Raw genomic sequence first — 16,357 nt, forward strand, 5'->3', positions numbered from 1 at the left:
TTTTGTTCATTTATTCCAGCTACATTCCTTTGTCAGCAGTCAATGTACAATCAGCAGGAAAGGTCCTGCCCAGCTGTCAGGGAGTGGTTCCATCCCAACAGCAGCGCTCCCGACCCTGGCTGGGGCTACCCCACAGTGAGGATGTGCTCAGGTAATGGAGCAGGGACACACCTGGATCCACACAGAGAACCCCAGCAGTGAGAACCTCCCCATTCCAAGCAACAGACAGAAAGCTCAAGGTCCCTGGCAATGCCAGAGAAGCCCAATTCTGCTCCAAAACATGAGGATTTTCACATTGGACTTGATGAGCTTGGAGGTTCTTCCAACCTTAATGGCTCTGTGATTTACATTTCTGCTACAAGGTCCCAGCTCTGCAGGAAAAACCACCCTCCCTGCTCCAACTACCCACCTGGGATGGGAGAAACAGTCAGGAAACAGTTTCCAAGGAATCCAACCTCGAGGAACAGAACCCAACTGGAAAGCCCGGGTTGGTTTTGCAGAATGACATTTTGGGGGTGGTTTTGATGGCTAAAAGTGCAAGGCAGGCATTTAATCCATAGTGTAGGGGATGGAATCTGCCCTGTGCCAGGCCAGGGCCACACTAAACATGAACCTCTTGGTTTTAGGCATCAAGAGCTCAGTGTTTTAATGACAGTTTATGCAGGGCTGCAGTCACTCGGCATTTGCTTGGCACAGGACATTTTAAGCTGAAGAGCTGACCATGCAAGCACAACAGACTGAAGAGAAACCCCTCCTGCTAAACTTCCAAGGATATCTGCATCAAAGGCCTCTCCATCCAGAAAGTTTTTATGAATGTGAGCAAAGAACAGCAGAAACACAATTTGCTGAGGTTCAACCCCAAACTCCTGCAGTTTGACACGTGACGTTGGCAGTGATGGTGGTCAGCTTTCCATGCTTCAGGCTCAGAGGTTTTGTGAGACATCTTGCTCCTATCCTTCATTCTTCCAGCAGGTTTACATGTCCCATCATTCCTGTGATTCCCCTGGGGAATGAGATCCTCTGCCCACCATCTCCTGGCCCCATTCCTTGTGGCTGGACTCCTGGAGGCCACGGCCCTTGGTCTCAATGGGCAGGAAGCAGGAGGCCAGGGCAGCCAGCAGGCAGCAGCCACTGTAAACCAGCAGAGTCAGATAGACTGAAGATTCCAACATCACCTGCACAAAACAAGGCAGGGAATGCAAAACAGCACCTCAGCATGGAAATACAAACACTGATGGAGCCATAGAAATTTTAATCGTGGTATTGGGAATAAAGTTTAACTGGAAGCTTCTGGAAAGGAGGGATGTTTTATGGATTGTGACAGGACAAGGGACAGTGGTTTTAAACTCTCAGAGGGCAGGATTAGACTGGATTTTAGGAAGGAATTCTTCCCTGTGAGGGTGGGAGGTCCTGGCACAGGTTGCCCAGAGAAGCTGTGGCAGCTCCATCCCTGGAAATGTCCAAGGATGGAGCTTGGAGCAACCTGAGATAGTGGAAGAAAAGCAGGTTCTACATCACCTTCAAAGAATCATGGAATTGCTAAAGCTCCAAGACCATCAATCCAAGCCTCCTGTGCCTCCAATCTCAGAGAAGAGATTTACCTGTGCAATGAATGGGGTTATGAGGGCTCCCACTCTGGCCATTCCACTGCACGTTCCCAGGCCCAAAGCACGTGTGGCTGTGGGATAAACCTGTGGAAAAAACATTATCCCATCAATCCCAGGGGGAAGTTTTCTTCCTTCCCGTCCTAAATCAATGGGAATTAATAAGTGGTGCCACAGCACATTCTGTCAGACAATGACAATAGGATCTACAGTTCCAGTCTGGGGTGGGGTCCATTAGGAACAGGTCATCAGAATTACTTTCCCACCCTGTTCTCACTTCTCTTGAATATTCCCATCACCACAACAACCCCCTTACCTCAGGAGTGTAAACATAGGCAGCCTGAAATCCTCCTGAAATAAAAGCTCTTGCAATGAAGAGCAGCACAGTAAGAACATTTCTGTGAGAAGAAAGAGGAGAGCAGAGTTTGGGAATGTTAAATGCAATCTGCTGGGTTCACTGTGAATTCACTTTTACTTCCCTCCCAAATTCTGCTGAATAAACCTAACCCCAGCCTTAAATCTTCCTCCCGTTGATCACGACCATCCCACAGCTTTTCAAATCACCACTCCCAGTTCTCCCACCACAACCAAGAGGACATGGATAAATCCTTCACTCCAGCTGTTCCCTGGACTCACCTTCCAACACAGAGAAAGAGCAGGAGGCTGCAGAAGGAGAAGACAAGGAAGGACAGGGCCATGGTTTTCTTGCGGCCGATGCGATCGATGACCCACAGGGTCACCAACACACCTGTGGGAAGAAGCCAAGACACCCTTGGGAATCAAGCAAAAAGGGGCTGCAGCAGATTTAACACAGCCTGGGTGATTTAGATGGAGAATTTTGGCCTCTCTTTCCAATCCTTTGCTGGCGTCAGGCAGGGAAGTGGGATGGATTGCTACTGGTGTCGTGTGAAAACAGGAATTGTGTGTCCCAGCTGCTGAGTCCTGCTATGTGCTCCCAGATCCAGAAATCCACGCTCCCATCCAAGGATTACTGATGTGAATGCCTAAAACACCTGCTCATGGCTCACTGGAAGAACTTCTGGCCATTGTTCACTGTTTGATTTAAGGGCTCTTTAGAGTGTGGCATTTTCTTTCTGTTCTTTTATTTAAATGTTTCACTACATTGTTTCTCCCCTGATTTTTGATAGGAAATAGATCAAGCTCAGTAAATCTCACTATGAAGTCTTCCCTCCAATGCAATTTTCCCAGATCCTTTTGAAAGCTGATGCACAGCAGGCGTGGGGATTATTCCAGCATCAGTATCACATTCAGAGGTGCCCTGTCAATATTTCTCACTCCCACCTCAGTGTGTGTGAGGATCAAACCAGACTTTTCAGCCACACCACCACTCCAAGGTACCCACTCTTTTTTTCTGGGAATCCTTCCCAAAATGACTGTGTGGCAGCACACTCCTCTTAGGAATGACTGTGCATATTTCTCAGTCATACTTGACAATTATCATTCATTTAATGGCTTCTCCTTGAGCTTTTAACCCTGAAATTATGATCCAGAAGAGTGAAAATATCCTGATCCCTGTCTCTGGTGTTGTTTCAATCAGATTAACACTGGGAGATCCTCTCCATCTGGAGGATCAATGGCTCTTTCTTTCACACTATTTTGCATGTCCTGTGCCAGACTGTCCATTGAAATTTACTGGAATTGCCTGAAAACCACAGGATCAGGACTGATGGACACAGAGATTTAGGGAATAAGTTCTAAATGGATTCACTGTACCCATCATCCTTCGAAAATACTTCTGGAAAGTCACTTACAGAAATTCCAGTGTTTTTGCCCCTTTGACCGAGTTGATTTTCCTCCTCCTGAAGTGTTGCTGGCTTGGAACAGACAGAGGGGCCATTCCAGAGCAATGACTGATTTTTTCTGGAGTGATCCCAGAGCAGGGAGAATCCACAGCTACAGCAAGGAGCTCTGAGTGCTGTGGGAAACACCAGGCCAGACATCCCAGTTCCACTGCTGCTGTTCCTGAACTGAACAGTTCCACTGTTCCCACACCCTGAACCATTCCAAGGAAAAACTGGTGCTTCTCACTGCCCCTTACCAGGGAATTCTGAAAGGGTTGTCCAGAGCAGGTCAGTGTAATCTTCCTCTGTCAGGTATTCACAGGTCAGGCTGCACTTGGCTTTTACTTCCTGCCTTCTGCTGGATACTGCAGGGAAAAAAAAAAAAAAAGCACAGATATTTAATGTATTTTAAGCAAACTCTTCCCTGTGTACCTTCTTGCTGGGTCTCTCACTTTTACTGCTGAAATTCAGGAAGGGACAGACTGGAAGGACTGGTATGGATTCACTGCATCCACCATTCTTTGAAATATTTCTGGAAAGTTGTTTAGGGATAGAAATTCAAGTGATTCTGCCCTTTTGATTTAATTTTTATTCCTCTTCTGAATGCCTGATGTGCTGCTGGGATGGAATTCAGAGTCAGAGGGGCATTGAAAAGCAATGCTTGGTGATTTTGCCTGGAAACACTGAACATTTATCATGTTTTCTGTGACAGGATGTCTCAGCTCAGTAAAATTCCACCTCCTTATCAGCTGTACAGCCTGAATTATTTTCCAGTCCAGGGCTCAGGATAGAATTAACTCAAATAATTCAGTTTCTCCCAACACAAATTGGGATCCCAACACTTCCTACACTCTGAGAATACTGAATACCCCACGTCCTTATAAAAGCAAGGGATTTTTAAGGGCTGCATCCTCCTCTGGGGGGGCAAACCTGAGTCAGAGCTCTCAAGAGCTCATCACTGCTGTTCAACCCTGGAATCTGGGGCTGCTCCAAAACTCCTCATCCACCTTTTATAATTTCCCAACTTCCAGGCAGTTTTCCCTAATTACAAGTATTCTGAATGCAACCATTCCTCCCCTGGGGAATCAAACTCTTCAAGCTCCTTCTTAACTCAGTCAAAGCACCTTTTTTCCCCAAAAAAAAATTTCTGCAACACAAAGGATTTTGATTTCCCACCATTATCTATTTTTCTCAGCAGGTTTTCCCATCTTGACAACCCAGGAGCTCTAGTTTCTCTCTTTCAGAATTAATTAGAGCTGTCAAGTCTGAAAACTTGTATTTATCCAACCACATTTTTTTTTAATCAAGAAGAATAGATAACAAGTCTGCCTTGAAGGTTGTCTTGCTGTTTGACATCTTGGGCTCAAAACCACTGCAGGACATCTCTGCACTGGGCAGAGATGAGGAAATATTTAAAATAAAGTAATCTTAAAACTCAGACACATTCCTTTTCCAAACCACCAGCAGAAGGTGATCTAGTAAAAGATATTCCAGCAGTTTTAACAGGACTTATTTAAAAAGAAAAGATGGAGCAATACTCACTGCTGCAAACATCTCCTGCTTGGAAGAACTCTGTAGTTAATAAAACTAACCCATAATATGAAAAAGCATTGGAAAACCTGCAAGGAAGCAAATGAGAGAGGAAGTTTCAGCTGGTCCAACTTAAGGGAAACACCACAAATCAAAAATCTTACCTCAAAGCTATTTCAGCATTCAGAAAATTAAAGGGCAATTTGATTGGGAATGCTTGGGTGGTTGAATAAATTACAAATCAATACAGGTTGGTTTTTTTTGTTTTGTTTTGGGTTTTTTTGTTTGTTTTTCTGAGGAGGAAGTTGTTGTATTTGAGTCAAATCCCTTCAATAAAACCCATTTAGAGCTGTGCTGGCACTGAACCTTCAGGTTTTCTCTTACCAAATAAACCAGAGCAACAACGTGGTCCAGCGGAAATGGGGGGTGAAAAGATCCCTCATTTTGCCTCTGTCCTCCTGTTGGGAACAAGCAGAAGTTGAATGATGAAGGACAGCTAAAGTGTCAAATTTCATTCTGTCTCATGAGTTCAGATCCAGGAATTCTGATCTGAGCTCTTCAACAACCTCAAGGTTTGGTTTTCTTTAATAACAGCGAGGTTAAATAACATTAATACCAATTTTAAAGCTGCTTTTCACTCCCAAATAAGAAATTAACTCTTCCTCAGTGGGAAAGAGACCTAAAAGATCAAGCCTCATTTTTTTCTGCCTAGCTGAGACATTAAAATTGAACAGAACATTGATGATTTGCTTACAGCCCCCCCTCAGTTTCATTGTTCTGGAGGTGCCTGTGAGCTGCACGTACCTGCCTGGAAACCACCAGTTTTCCCAAGGGCATTGGAGCTCCATTTTCTGTGGCAATCCTCTTCAGAGTAGCCAGAGCTTTCTCCTGGTTCCCAGATAACACATCATACCTGGCACTTTCTGGCAGCCACTAAGGGAGCAGAGCAGGTCACACACATAGGAGGGTGTCACAACCAGCAATAAACTCTGGGATTTTCCTTGGGGGAATCTCAGTGACTCCAGCAGATTCTCACATGACAAAGGATTACAGAACTAAGCTTGAAGAATTCCAAGAAAGAATTCCAAGAGTCATCTCATCAGACTTTAAAAACTGCAATCCCCTTACTTAACCCAATAACTCAGAACTCCTTTCTTTTCATTCCTTTGGGTTTATCTTTGAGAACTGTTGGATTTTTTTGCAGGTTTTTTACATTATCCCTTCTGTGTAGGAATGGGAAAGCATCCAGGGCAGATAAGATGCTCCTGGCATTCCAAAATGTATGGGTTTAAGCTCCTTTTAATTTAGAACAAGCTTGTGAGCACCAGGATAACCTGACAAGGACATTTATCTACAAGGAGACTGAGTGCTTGACAAAGATATCACCTAATAAATAATAAAATATTAAATATATCACTGAGGGTCAGATTTAACTTATTTTGGAATCTGACATGCACTCTACAGATCCCATCCCTGATTTGGGAGGATTTTTAAATGGAAATTGATTCTAAAAGTGACAAAATCAAAAGAGAATTTAGGGAAATAGCAACAGCTATAAAATGTTTATTCCACTGAGCTTAGTTGAAACAAATTCCTTAAATTGGAGAGGGTTCCAGGCCTGATTTCACCAAATTCCAGCCCTCCATTGTCCTCAGGCAATTACAGTCACAGCAACAGAACTCTTCCTGGAATGTTTTCCCCAGCACCCTGTTGCAACTGCATTTTTTTGGTCATTATTTCAGTTATTTCACAGAAGACACCACCAGAGAGCTCAAAACTGTCCTGATTCCCTTCAGCTGGGTCACAGAATGGGGTAGAAGAGTGGGAATTGCAGGAATTCATGTGAATCTTTGAGAAATACCTACAAAACACAGGCCAGCAAAGAGCAGGAGTGGGAGGGCAGAGAGGATGAGGAGCCAGCGCCAGCCAAGTGTGGGCATCACCACCACTGCCAGGAGCACTTCAAACACAGTCCCAAGGGCCCAGAACACCTGGAAGAGGGAAAACCAACAGAAGAATGAGGAATGGAGTGTTTCCAAGGCCTCTTCTTTGGAACACTCCAGGCTATGCTCACCAGGGATGGCTGGAGAGAGAAATTCCAGGGGTGTGAATTCTGCCTTAAAATGTTCCAAGGACAGAATTCTGCCCTGAGTGACTTTGATGTGTTTGGGTGAAAATGTGGAGCTGAATTTAGCACTGAATTTGTGGAGCTGTAAGCTCTCCAAATCCATCACTGAGGTGCATTTCACCACAAAATCATGGGATGCTCAATGCTTCTCTTGTGCTCACTCTGCAGCCCTGGGTGCAAAATAATTTGGAAAAAGGCAAATTCAACAAGAAGAGTGGAGTGTGACAGGAAAATTTTCTGCTGCTTTTGGAGCTGGGCAGGTACCAGAGCTCAGGAGTGACTCAGCTCCAAACCAAGGTGGACAGGCCAGGTCTGGCTGCAGCTCTGAGGGGATTTCCAGGCAGGAGGATGGAAGGGATGTGACCACCAGAGGATTTGTTCCTCAAGGATCAGAATGCATCCACTCACCTCTATTAATAAAATGCATTTTGCTCTGGCTTTCATTGGAAGGAACTCAGCATATAAAGTTACCCTAAAAGAGGGAACAGAGAGGAAAATGTCAGCAGAGAGAGGGAAATCAGACAGCAGCTAGAGGTTCAAACATCCCTTTTGCCTTTTAATAAAACTGCCAAACCCAGAGCAACAACTCAGAGCTCTCCCTGTCTCCAGAGCCAGCCAGGCTGTGACACTGGGTCACATTCCCACCCCAGAACAAATCCAAATTCAAGGGAGGACACACAGTTTGTTCTTTTTGTGTGGTTTTATAACTCCACAGTCATCAGTTAAATGCAGATCTTGATGCTCATCTTTTCATAGCCCTGCTCTGAGCCAGAGCACCATTGAAAATACCATTTTATCTGGTATTTTCAGTGTGGCCCATCAGAATTCAATGTAAAGTCTTGCTGGATCAAGAATTTCTTCAGGGCTTTACAACTGGCTCTGAGAATTCCCATCCATCTCCTGTGCCAGGGTTCAATTCTCCAATAGGGGAATACTTTCATGTCAATGGTATAAAATACTTTGCATTCTTTTATTGTGAGAGTCAAAGAGCAACCACTGAGGCTTTGTTTCATGACTGTGCCAAGGAGTGATGGCAAAGCTTCTCCAGGAGGAATTCCTGAGGAGAAATTCAGGCAGCAGCCACTCCAGGCTCTGTCATCTCCTTCAAACTGGTAAGGTTTGGCTTAGCTCTGTTTGCATCCCATGGACTCAGCCTGTTCCTGCCTCCAAACTCTTCAGGCTTCCTTTGAGGTTTGGGACAAAATTCCTAACTTAAAGAGTGGATTGATCTCTGAGGAGCTGCCCAGTTCATGGAAAGTGTAAAGTTTCACACAATATTTCATTCAAGCAGAGATTTAGAGAACTCAAATCACATCTTCAAGTATAGCTCAGGTCCCTCTGCAGTGCAGAGAAAACAGGAGCTGGTGAATGACCCAAATGAAAGAAAGACATGGAATTGTTGGAGCCAATCCAGAGGAGGAAATTACACTCATTCCATGCAGATCCAGGCACTCACCTCCAAAATCACACAGCTTAAGGATATTAGAAAGGAGCTAATTTTCCTGCTTCATCCATGTTTGCCCCTCTGTCAAAGAAATCCCTGTTATAGTTAGAACAGGAAACAGACTCAGGGATGATGGGATCCACTTGGACATCTGTAACTGGCTCTGGTTTTTCACTCATGAAGCTACAGAACCTCAGTAAGCCAAGTCCAGTGGCCCTGGCTGGGCTGCACCTGCAGCTCTGGATTTTTTATCTGGCAGTGGCCAAGGAAAAGCCCCTCCCTTGCCTTGGGAAGGAATCTGTGAGCCATTAATCCAAGCCAGGCTCTGCCTGCTCCAAAAAAGCACCTCCAGAAGGCAAAAATATCAATTATTGCTAAGGATAAAAGACTACAGAGAGAGGGAATGGGTGTAGCCTTCCCTTTGCATTTAAAATTAAAAGCTTAGAGCTGGGTTATTTATTGCAGGTGGAAAATTTATGGATCTCTCTCTTCAGTGAAAGGAACCACACAGTGATAGAGAAACATCCTGACGCTTTCTTTTCCTTCTGAGCCATCCCAGCATCTCCAGTGCTCCAGGTCTGAGCTGTGTGGGTTTGAAATTCCACCTCAGAGTGAGACAGGGAAGTTCAGGCTCTGACTGAACAATAATCTGGGGTTTTCCAATCAGAGTCAGGGCTCAGCTCTGCCTCTAAATGCTGGTGCTTAGGGCATGACCTGCCCTGCAACAAAACCAAGGTTTGGGGTGGCTGAACAGAAACAAGACTTCAATCTGACATGAGAATTTTATAAGAAAGAAAGAGAAATGAGGAAGTTTGGATTTGTGAATATTTACTTACGACTGAGGCACTCCTCCAATGCCAAAGCCCACCAGGCCCCTCAGCACCAGGATCCAGCTGTAAATGGGAGCAAATCCACTGAGGATCCCATAGTAGAGTGTCCACAACACACTGATCTTTAGGCCCTGTGTCAAGCAAGAGTTAAAAATCACTGTAAGACAAATTAAAATGTAAAACTTCAATGCTTCAAATGCCTTATATTTCACAGGAGCTCAATTCTGGATGTGCTTAATGCTGCTTTGTACACGTGGACATTTGGGAACACTGAATCCTGGAATGGTTTGGGTTGGAAGGGACCTTAAGGCTCACCCCATTTCCCCCTGCCATGGGCAGGGACCATCCCAGAGTGCTCCAACCTGGCCTTGGACACTCCCAGGGATGAAGCAGCCAGAGTTCCTCTGGGCACCCCATGCCAGTTGCACTGAAATGTCCATGCTGCAGAAATATTGGGATATATCCCAGCAGGAGCTGCAGACTTACTGTTTTCCTCCCATACTGGTCTGAAATGTTTCCCCAGAGTGTGGAGCTGGACATCATTCCCACAAACACCACCTGTGGAACAGCAGGAAAGAAATCTTTCCCTTAACAAGTGAAAATTCCAGTGTGACAGACACAGAACACAAACTTCCAGTGAAACCAGAACCGTTCAGCCCAAAACAGAGTGAGATGTGCAGGAGGTCAGAGAATGGTTTGGGTTGGAAAGGGCCTTAAAGATCAACCCAGTTCTCTCTGGGCTGGAGCAGAGAAGCAACAAGGTCCCTCCTCAAGGCAGTTTTGCATTAAAAAAATCTATCAGTGACAACCCAGACAATCCCAGTCTAGCCTGGGAACACTGGTATTGTCCCATTGTGAGTCGAGCCCTGAAAGACAGAGAGCTCTCCAGTTCCAATGAAAATATTCCTAAATAAAAGCTGAGGAGCTGTTGGCTGAGATCTGCAGGACAGAGCTCTCCTCCAGCCTCCTACCACCATCCTCAGCAACTCCCAGGTTTGAATGGAGATAAAATTACACCTCAAAAGTTTAGAAAAGTCTGAAGTGTGAAAGAAAATACCCCAAAGCCTTTTCAGAGGTGACACTATTGTGCTGAGCTGCAAGAAGGACCCTCTGCATTCAGGGATGGGACATCCATGGGATTCAAGGACACCATTTCAATTTGTTGAGCATTTTAACCATTTTATACAATCAAAAAAAAGCATTAAAACTAAAGGAGAGAGAAATTCAGGGAATAAAGTACCTGCATTCAGCAGTGAGTAAAGGGCTCCCAAATTTGTTTTCTTATCCCTAAAGGTATTGCAGGAATCCAACATCACAGCACCATCCTTGGAGGTGGTGTTGTAAGATCTCTGCTTCCAAAGATCACTGGATAATCCCAGAATTATTTAGGCTGGAAAAGAGTCCAACCTCAAAAATCAACTGTTTGTTTTCTCTTAGGGCTCTCAGTCTGTCAGATGGCTTAAATGTGGGGAGAGAAATATTTGCAAGCAAGATAATCAAAATTTACCATTTTCTTTTTAAATTAATCAAATGGTTTGAATTTTGGGATGAATCTGAGTGAATTCACAGCTTTTCCTGGAAATTGCATGAAACTTCAAGCCTGAAACCTGCAAAATGCCCTCAGTTCTCACTAAATTTCATTACTTAGATCTTTAAAAAAACTCCTATAAATCTTTTTGAAACAAAACTCCTATAGATTTCCAAGCTGAAGGCAATTTGCGAAGGTCACGAGGAGATTTAATTTTGGGGATATAAAGCAAAATGTCTGGATAAGAATGAGGGTAAAAGCTCAGGGAAGACAGGAGCTGTCAGGTATTTTTCCTACCGAGGTGAGCAATGCAACCTGCCAGCTGGGTAAGCGCCACTCACAGTGCAGCTGAGGAGCAAGGATACTTAAAATCATCATTTCCATGGCATCTGCCATCTGCAGGGGGAAAAGAAAGCAAAATCAACAACTGTCTGCAAATCAGGTGGATTAGGAGTCAATAATAGGCCTTGGTGACATTTCCGTGCTGTTCACACCTCGTGGTTGAAGAAAATATTTAAACTCATTTCTGGATGTCAGCACATTTAGTAACTCTGGCAGAGAGGATCCAAAGAGCTAAATCCAAAGATTTTGAGGAGGTTTGGCTGGTCAGTGGTACAGGTTCAGCCACTTCCATAAGAGCAAATTCCAGCTTTCAGCCCCTTCACACATGGATTCAGTCAGGAACTGCTGACTGCCTTGTAACTTTAATTCCCTTAAACACTCCTGGGGTTGCATGTATCACCTGGAAACCAAAACCCATTGCTGATTTAGGATCTAAACCATGGCAGGTAGAGATTTTTACATGGATAAAAGCCAGTAAATACAGCTCCAGGTATCAGGAACCTAAAATATACCACAGGAGGTGGAACACCTGCTTCAAAAAAGCAGTAAAATGGAAACCAAAACTTTTTTGTTGTTGATATCAAGGTTAAAAGTGGAAGTGCTAGGTTGCTGCTCCTCTGAAACTGAGCTTACAGCAATCCTGACTGATAGAGACAACTGAGATGGCAGCTGATGGGGGGAATGTGGCAAAATCACTGCAGGCAACCTCAGGTTCTGCAGGAGCAACCTGGAACCTCTTTCATTTGAGACCAAATTGAAATGAAGAATTAAAATGGTTTTCCAAACCCTGATTTACAAGAAATTCAGAGACAAAGAAATCCATCATTACTCTTCACAGCAAGGCTGGGTCCTGCTGTTATTTTAGAATTTCCAGTGAAATTCCTGCTTTATTGTACATTTATCTGTTTGGAGACTCTCTGCCCCCATTATTTGGAATCCCTGAGATTCTCTAAGTGATGATCATGAACTGATCCTGATCCCAATTACTTGCCCATGCCAATCCAGTAATGACAGAGAGCTTCCACTGGAACTTCCCAAATCCAATGGCTTCCACCGCATCTTCCACCATGAAAGTATCTGGAAAAAAAAAAAACAATTCCATGGATTCCTTCCTTAGGAAATCCAGCCCTTTGAGAGAGAATTTTCTGGTTTAATTACTAATTAATTGGCTAATCTGCTGAGATCTCAAATATAGAACAGAGTTACTTAGTTATTATACAATTCCTACTCAGGAAAATCTCTGTGTTCTTGCAAAGCCAAAATATTTCTAATTGATCTTAGAATATTTTAATCCTGTGGAGGCACCCACAAATCCAGCCCATGTTCAGCCTCCTCCTCCTGGGAATGACTCCTCCAGCCACTGAAGTGCAGCTTTCTGTGGGGAAAAACAGCTCTGCCCCAGCCCATAGCAGTACTGGGAGCTGCAGGAAATATTTCAGTGCAACTTCTCATTATTGAAATCAAGAATTCCTCCAAAACACACAAATCTTAAACCCTGCCTCTGTTAAAAATGCTGCTGCTTGTTTCCCACCCACTGCCATGGCCTCTTTAGTTTGTTCCAGCTGAAGGTGCTGAGATGTCTCAAATTCCTTAGCTCAAATGCAAATGAAATTACCAAGAAAAGCACATTTTGATATTTGAGTTGTTTAAATCAATTAAAGTCTCACAGCTCTAACACTTGCATCAGTCTGAAAAGGACATTTCTCAGAAAAGCTTTGTCTCAGAGCTGTGAGATCTCCACAACAACACAGATCAGGAGGAAATCAAAAAATCCAAGGGATAAAGCACAGCAGAGAAATTCAGAAACAAGATTAATACCAAATCTTCACACTGTGCTAAGACAAACCCAGTATTTCTCTTCCCTCCTCAAGCAGTGATGCCTCCAGGCAGGAAGCAGAGGCTGAGATGGACATTCCTGGTGTCCTTTAGGAAAAGAGGAGCCAGGAACTCTGCAGATTCATCTCAGCCTTGAAGGACAGCCAGGTATAGCTGCTCCAGGAACTCTGAGCAGCTCCAGAGGGAACTCAAGCAAATTCCAGTGTGGAACAGGGGTGGCAGCTGGATCCACAACTCCCTAACAGGAGTATCCAGCACTGGGGACACAAAAAGGAACACAAGGAGCATCTCACAGGGAAGGGGCTGATCAAACCACGATTTTCAGGTCGAACAGAATTTCCCTGAGTTATTATTTTTATCTTGGGATCCCTAACTTCTCCAACCCCCCCTGTACCCAACCTGACTGGGATGAAGAGATCCCACCTTTCTCCACAAGCTTCTCCTTGCAGGAAAAAAAAAAAAAAAAACCGAGAGCCCTGCTCACCATCCGTGGGGTTGGCAAATTCCTTCGGCACCGCAGCTCCATCCCCCAGCTCCACGGGCTCCAGCTCTGTCCTCACCCCCTCGATCTGCACCTCGTGCTCTCCCAAAATTCCATCCTCCTCTGACCTCGAGCTCTCCCCCGTGCGGCGGAACTTCACCACCCTGAAAGCACAGAAATTAGGCTGGATCCTTCCAGGAGTTATTTTCCAGCTGGGAGCTGGGCTTGGTGAGTTTTGAAGACCTGTTTCATCAAGGTTTCTTCTCATTCCCTGTTTCCATTCTCCACTGGGAATGCTGGGATTTGTGTTTGGATCTGGTTTCAAGTATCCTGCATTGGGGTGGGATAAAATCTTTGGTTTTGGACACTGAGGCTGTTATTGTGCTATCCACAAAGTTATAAAATCACAGAGGTCATAAAAATATGATGGAATGATGCATATTTAATGAGATCCATGTTTTATGTGCCTGGATTTAATTGGAATTAGGCAGTGCTGTGTCATTGAATTTTGGGGGTTTTGTCCTGGCAGGAAGAGCCGAAATTCCATTTTCTGAGTTGTTTTTGTGATTAGAAATGAAACTCCTGAAATGCACCAGAATTTGAAATATTATTTACTGAAATACAATTATGGAGCTCATTCAGGGAATGCATATATTTTTTTTTTCCCATCAGGATGCTGATACTATGACTCCATTTTCATTTTAAACAGAATTATTTAATATCATGTCATTAAGGAAATATCTGTATTTTAAGACCAGAATTTGCTAAACTGACACAACTTTGATGTTTTGGTCAGAAGGATTTGCTCCCTTCCAACAGAGAAGGTTCTTTTCCCATCTATGAAGTCTTCTGTGGCCAAACATTTGGGAACAGATCCCTCAAACTTCCTTCATCTGCAAGACAGCAGAGCTTTATTTCCCCTTGGGAAGTGAAAATCCCTTGGATTTAAGTGAGACAGTTTTGGAAATAAATTATCACAGAATCAGAGGGAGGGACCTTAAAGATCATTCCAGCTTTGAAGGTGACAGATCCTACAAAATCTGAGAACCACAAATCCAGACAGGGATGACCATGCTCCTCAGCACAGAAAATCAAAACACAGGTGTATAATTTAGGGGTATATGAAACAAACTGATACAAACAAAGGGAAAAAAAAGTCCACAGGGATAATTTCTGTTTCATGCTTGCCAAATTTTTTTCACATCTGGGACATCTCAGGGAGCTGCTGCATTTATCTGCAAAATCTCACAGCACTAAAACACCTGCACTAGAAAGTACTGTGGAATGCATTCCCAGGTTGTGTTCTTAAAAATGAAGGGGGGAAGAAAAGCTTGATAAAATAACCTCGGATTCTTTTCCCTGACAAGCTGAAGGCATCCTAACTAAGGACTGAAAAAGAGCTGGAATTCCTTTCCCAACTTACCAGGAATGTTATGGGACAGGGTGCTCTGTCATTGACACGAGCTCATGAATATTTAACACCAACTTGAAACGTTGGTTCCTTGCCTTGCAGAGCCCATGATTTATAAATAGGAATATGTTGCAAAACACCCGAGAATGGAGCATTAAGAAAAACGGGTCTGGTTTTAAACCTTTAAATTTAACGGTTTTAAATTTTCATTTGGAATTGAGTGGAAAAGAAGGAATTCCCTGGGGTTAAAGGCACCAAAGATTTTATCAGGTTTGGCGTTGCGTTTTGGGATTTTTGGGGATTTTTTTTTTTTTTTTTTTTTTTTTTTTTTTTACAGATCAAGCAACCACATCCCAAAGGCAGAAATCAGTATTTTCCTTGTGCAGCCACGTTTGGCTTTCCAGAAACGCTGGCAATGCCGATGGTCCCCCCCAAACCCACCTTGGCAGGGCAGGTTTTGCTCTGCGATTCCTCCCTGGCGGGGAGGAGGATGGCGAGGAAGAGCTTCTCCAACACAGCGTTATTTACCGATAAACCCCCCTGCAAAGACGATCCCAAAAATCTCCTGGCGCTCCCACGATTTTACCCCAACCCCTGCTGATTTTTTTACCATGCCGAGGGAAAAAAAAAAAAAAACAACAAATACAAACAAACAAACCAAAACCACAAAAACCCACGAGATGAGTGAATTTATGTAACAAACGGCTCCTGCATCCCTCGGGATGCTGCACCCGGGCAGCTCCACCGGGAAAATGGCCTTGCTTCCCGGGGTCTGAGCCGCTTCCCGGCAGAATTCCCTAGCTCCCGCCGGGATTCCCGCGGTCGGAGGGGCAGGAGCCCCCTCGGTGCTACTCACGGCAGCTGCTTCAGCTGGAACAAATCCTCCTCCATGGCCGGGCGGCGGCTGCGCTCATCGCTCCCGCATGGCGGGCTCGGGATGCGGGATGGAGCGGCTGGAAGGGCTGGAGAGGCTGGACAGCTCCGCTGGAAACGCCGGCCCGCGAGCACCCGCTCGACACGGCTCGGCTGGGCTGGGCTCAGTCTTGGCACGGCACAGCTCGACCCGGCTCAGCACGGCTCGGCTGCTTTAGCACGGCTCAGCTCAGCTTGGCTCGGTTTAGCTCGGTTCAGCACAGTTTGGCTCGGATCTGTTCACTCGAATTGGCCATGGCTGGGCCTGGCTTAGTTCAGCACGGTGGGATTGGCTCGGTTGGGCTGGCTCTGGCTCGGCTGGGCTCACATGGACTCAGCTCAGCTCAGCTCGGCTCGGAGGGTTTGGCTGAGCTCGGTTTGGAGGATCTCCATTCGGATGAGCTCGGTTCAGCTGGGCCCGGCTCAGCCGCGGTTCCCGCATTGCCCCGAGCGGGGCCGCCCCGCGGAATGGCTGCACCGGGAAAATTCCCCCGAGCCCAGGCACTGCC

The 16,357-nt window shown here is 45.0% G+C and overlaps 1 protein-coding gene across 1 annotated transcript; it reads right to left on the bottom strand.

Annotated features, from left to right (window-relative positions):
* Nucleotides 1-735: 735 nt before the first annotated feature.
* Nucleotides 736-15,827, bottom strand: SVOP (SV2 related protein). The gene is made up of 16 exons (XM_062504208.1): nt 15,793-15,827; nt 13,529-13,689; nt 12,200-12,285; nt 11,164-11,262; nt 9,825-9,896; nt 9,345-9,469; nt 7,473-7,536; nt 6,802-6,927; nt 5,741-5,869; nt 5,321-5,394; nt 4,949-5,025; nt 3,664-3,771; nt 2,241-2,352; nt 1,921-2,002; nt 1,602-1,691; nt 736-1,175 (listed from the first exon to the last, which is right to left on the bottom strand). The coding sequence occupies exons 1-16, from the start codon at nt 15,825-15,827 to the stop codon at nt 987-989; spliced, it is 1,629 nt and encodes a 542-aa protein (XP_062360192.1). The 3' UTR covers nt 736-986.
* Between the last annotated feature and the right edge of the window lie 530 nt (nt 15,828-16,357).

This window comes from Cinclus cinclus, chromosome 17 (genome assembly GCF_963662255.1).
Source record: "Cinclus cinclus chromosome 17, bCinCin1.1, whole genome shotgun sequence".
In the NCBI taxonomy this organism is placed as follows: domain Eukaryota; kingdom Metazoa; phylum Chordata; class Aves; order Passeriformes; family Cinclidae; genus Cinclus; species Cinclus cinclus.

Excerpts from the sequence above, each read along its gene's own strand:
- SVOP (XM_062504208.1), bottom strand. The coding sequence starts at position 15,827 with ATGGAGGAGGATTTGTTCCAGCTGAAGCAGCTGCC. Across the intron at positions 13,690-15,792 it reads TTCCAGCTGAAGCAGCTGCC|GGTGGTGAAGTTCCGCCGCA; the intron begins GTGAGTAGCACC and ends CTGTGCTTTCAG. Across the intron at positions 7,537-9,344 it reads ATTGGAGGAGTGCCTCAGTC|GGTAACTTTATATGCTGAGT; the intron begins GTAAGTAAATAT and ends TCCCTCTTTTAG.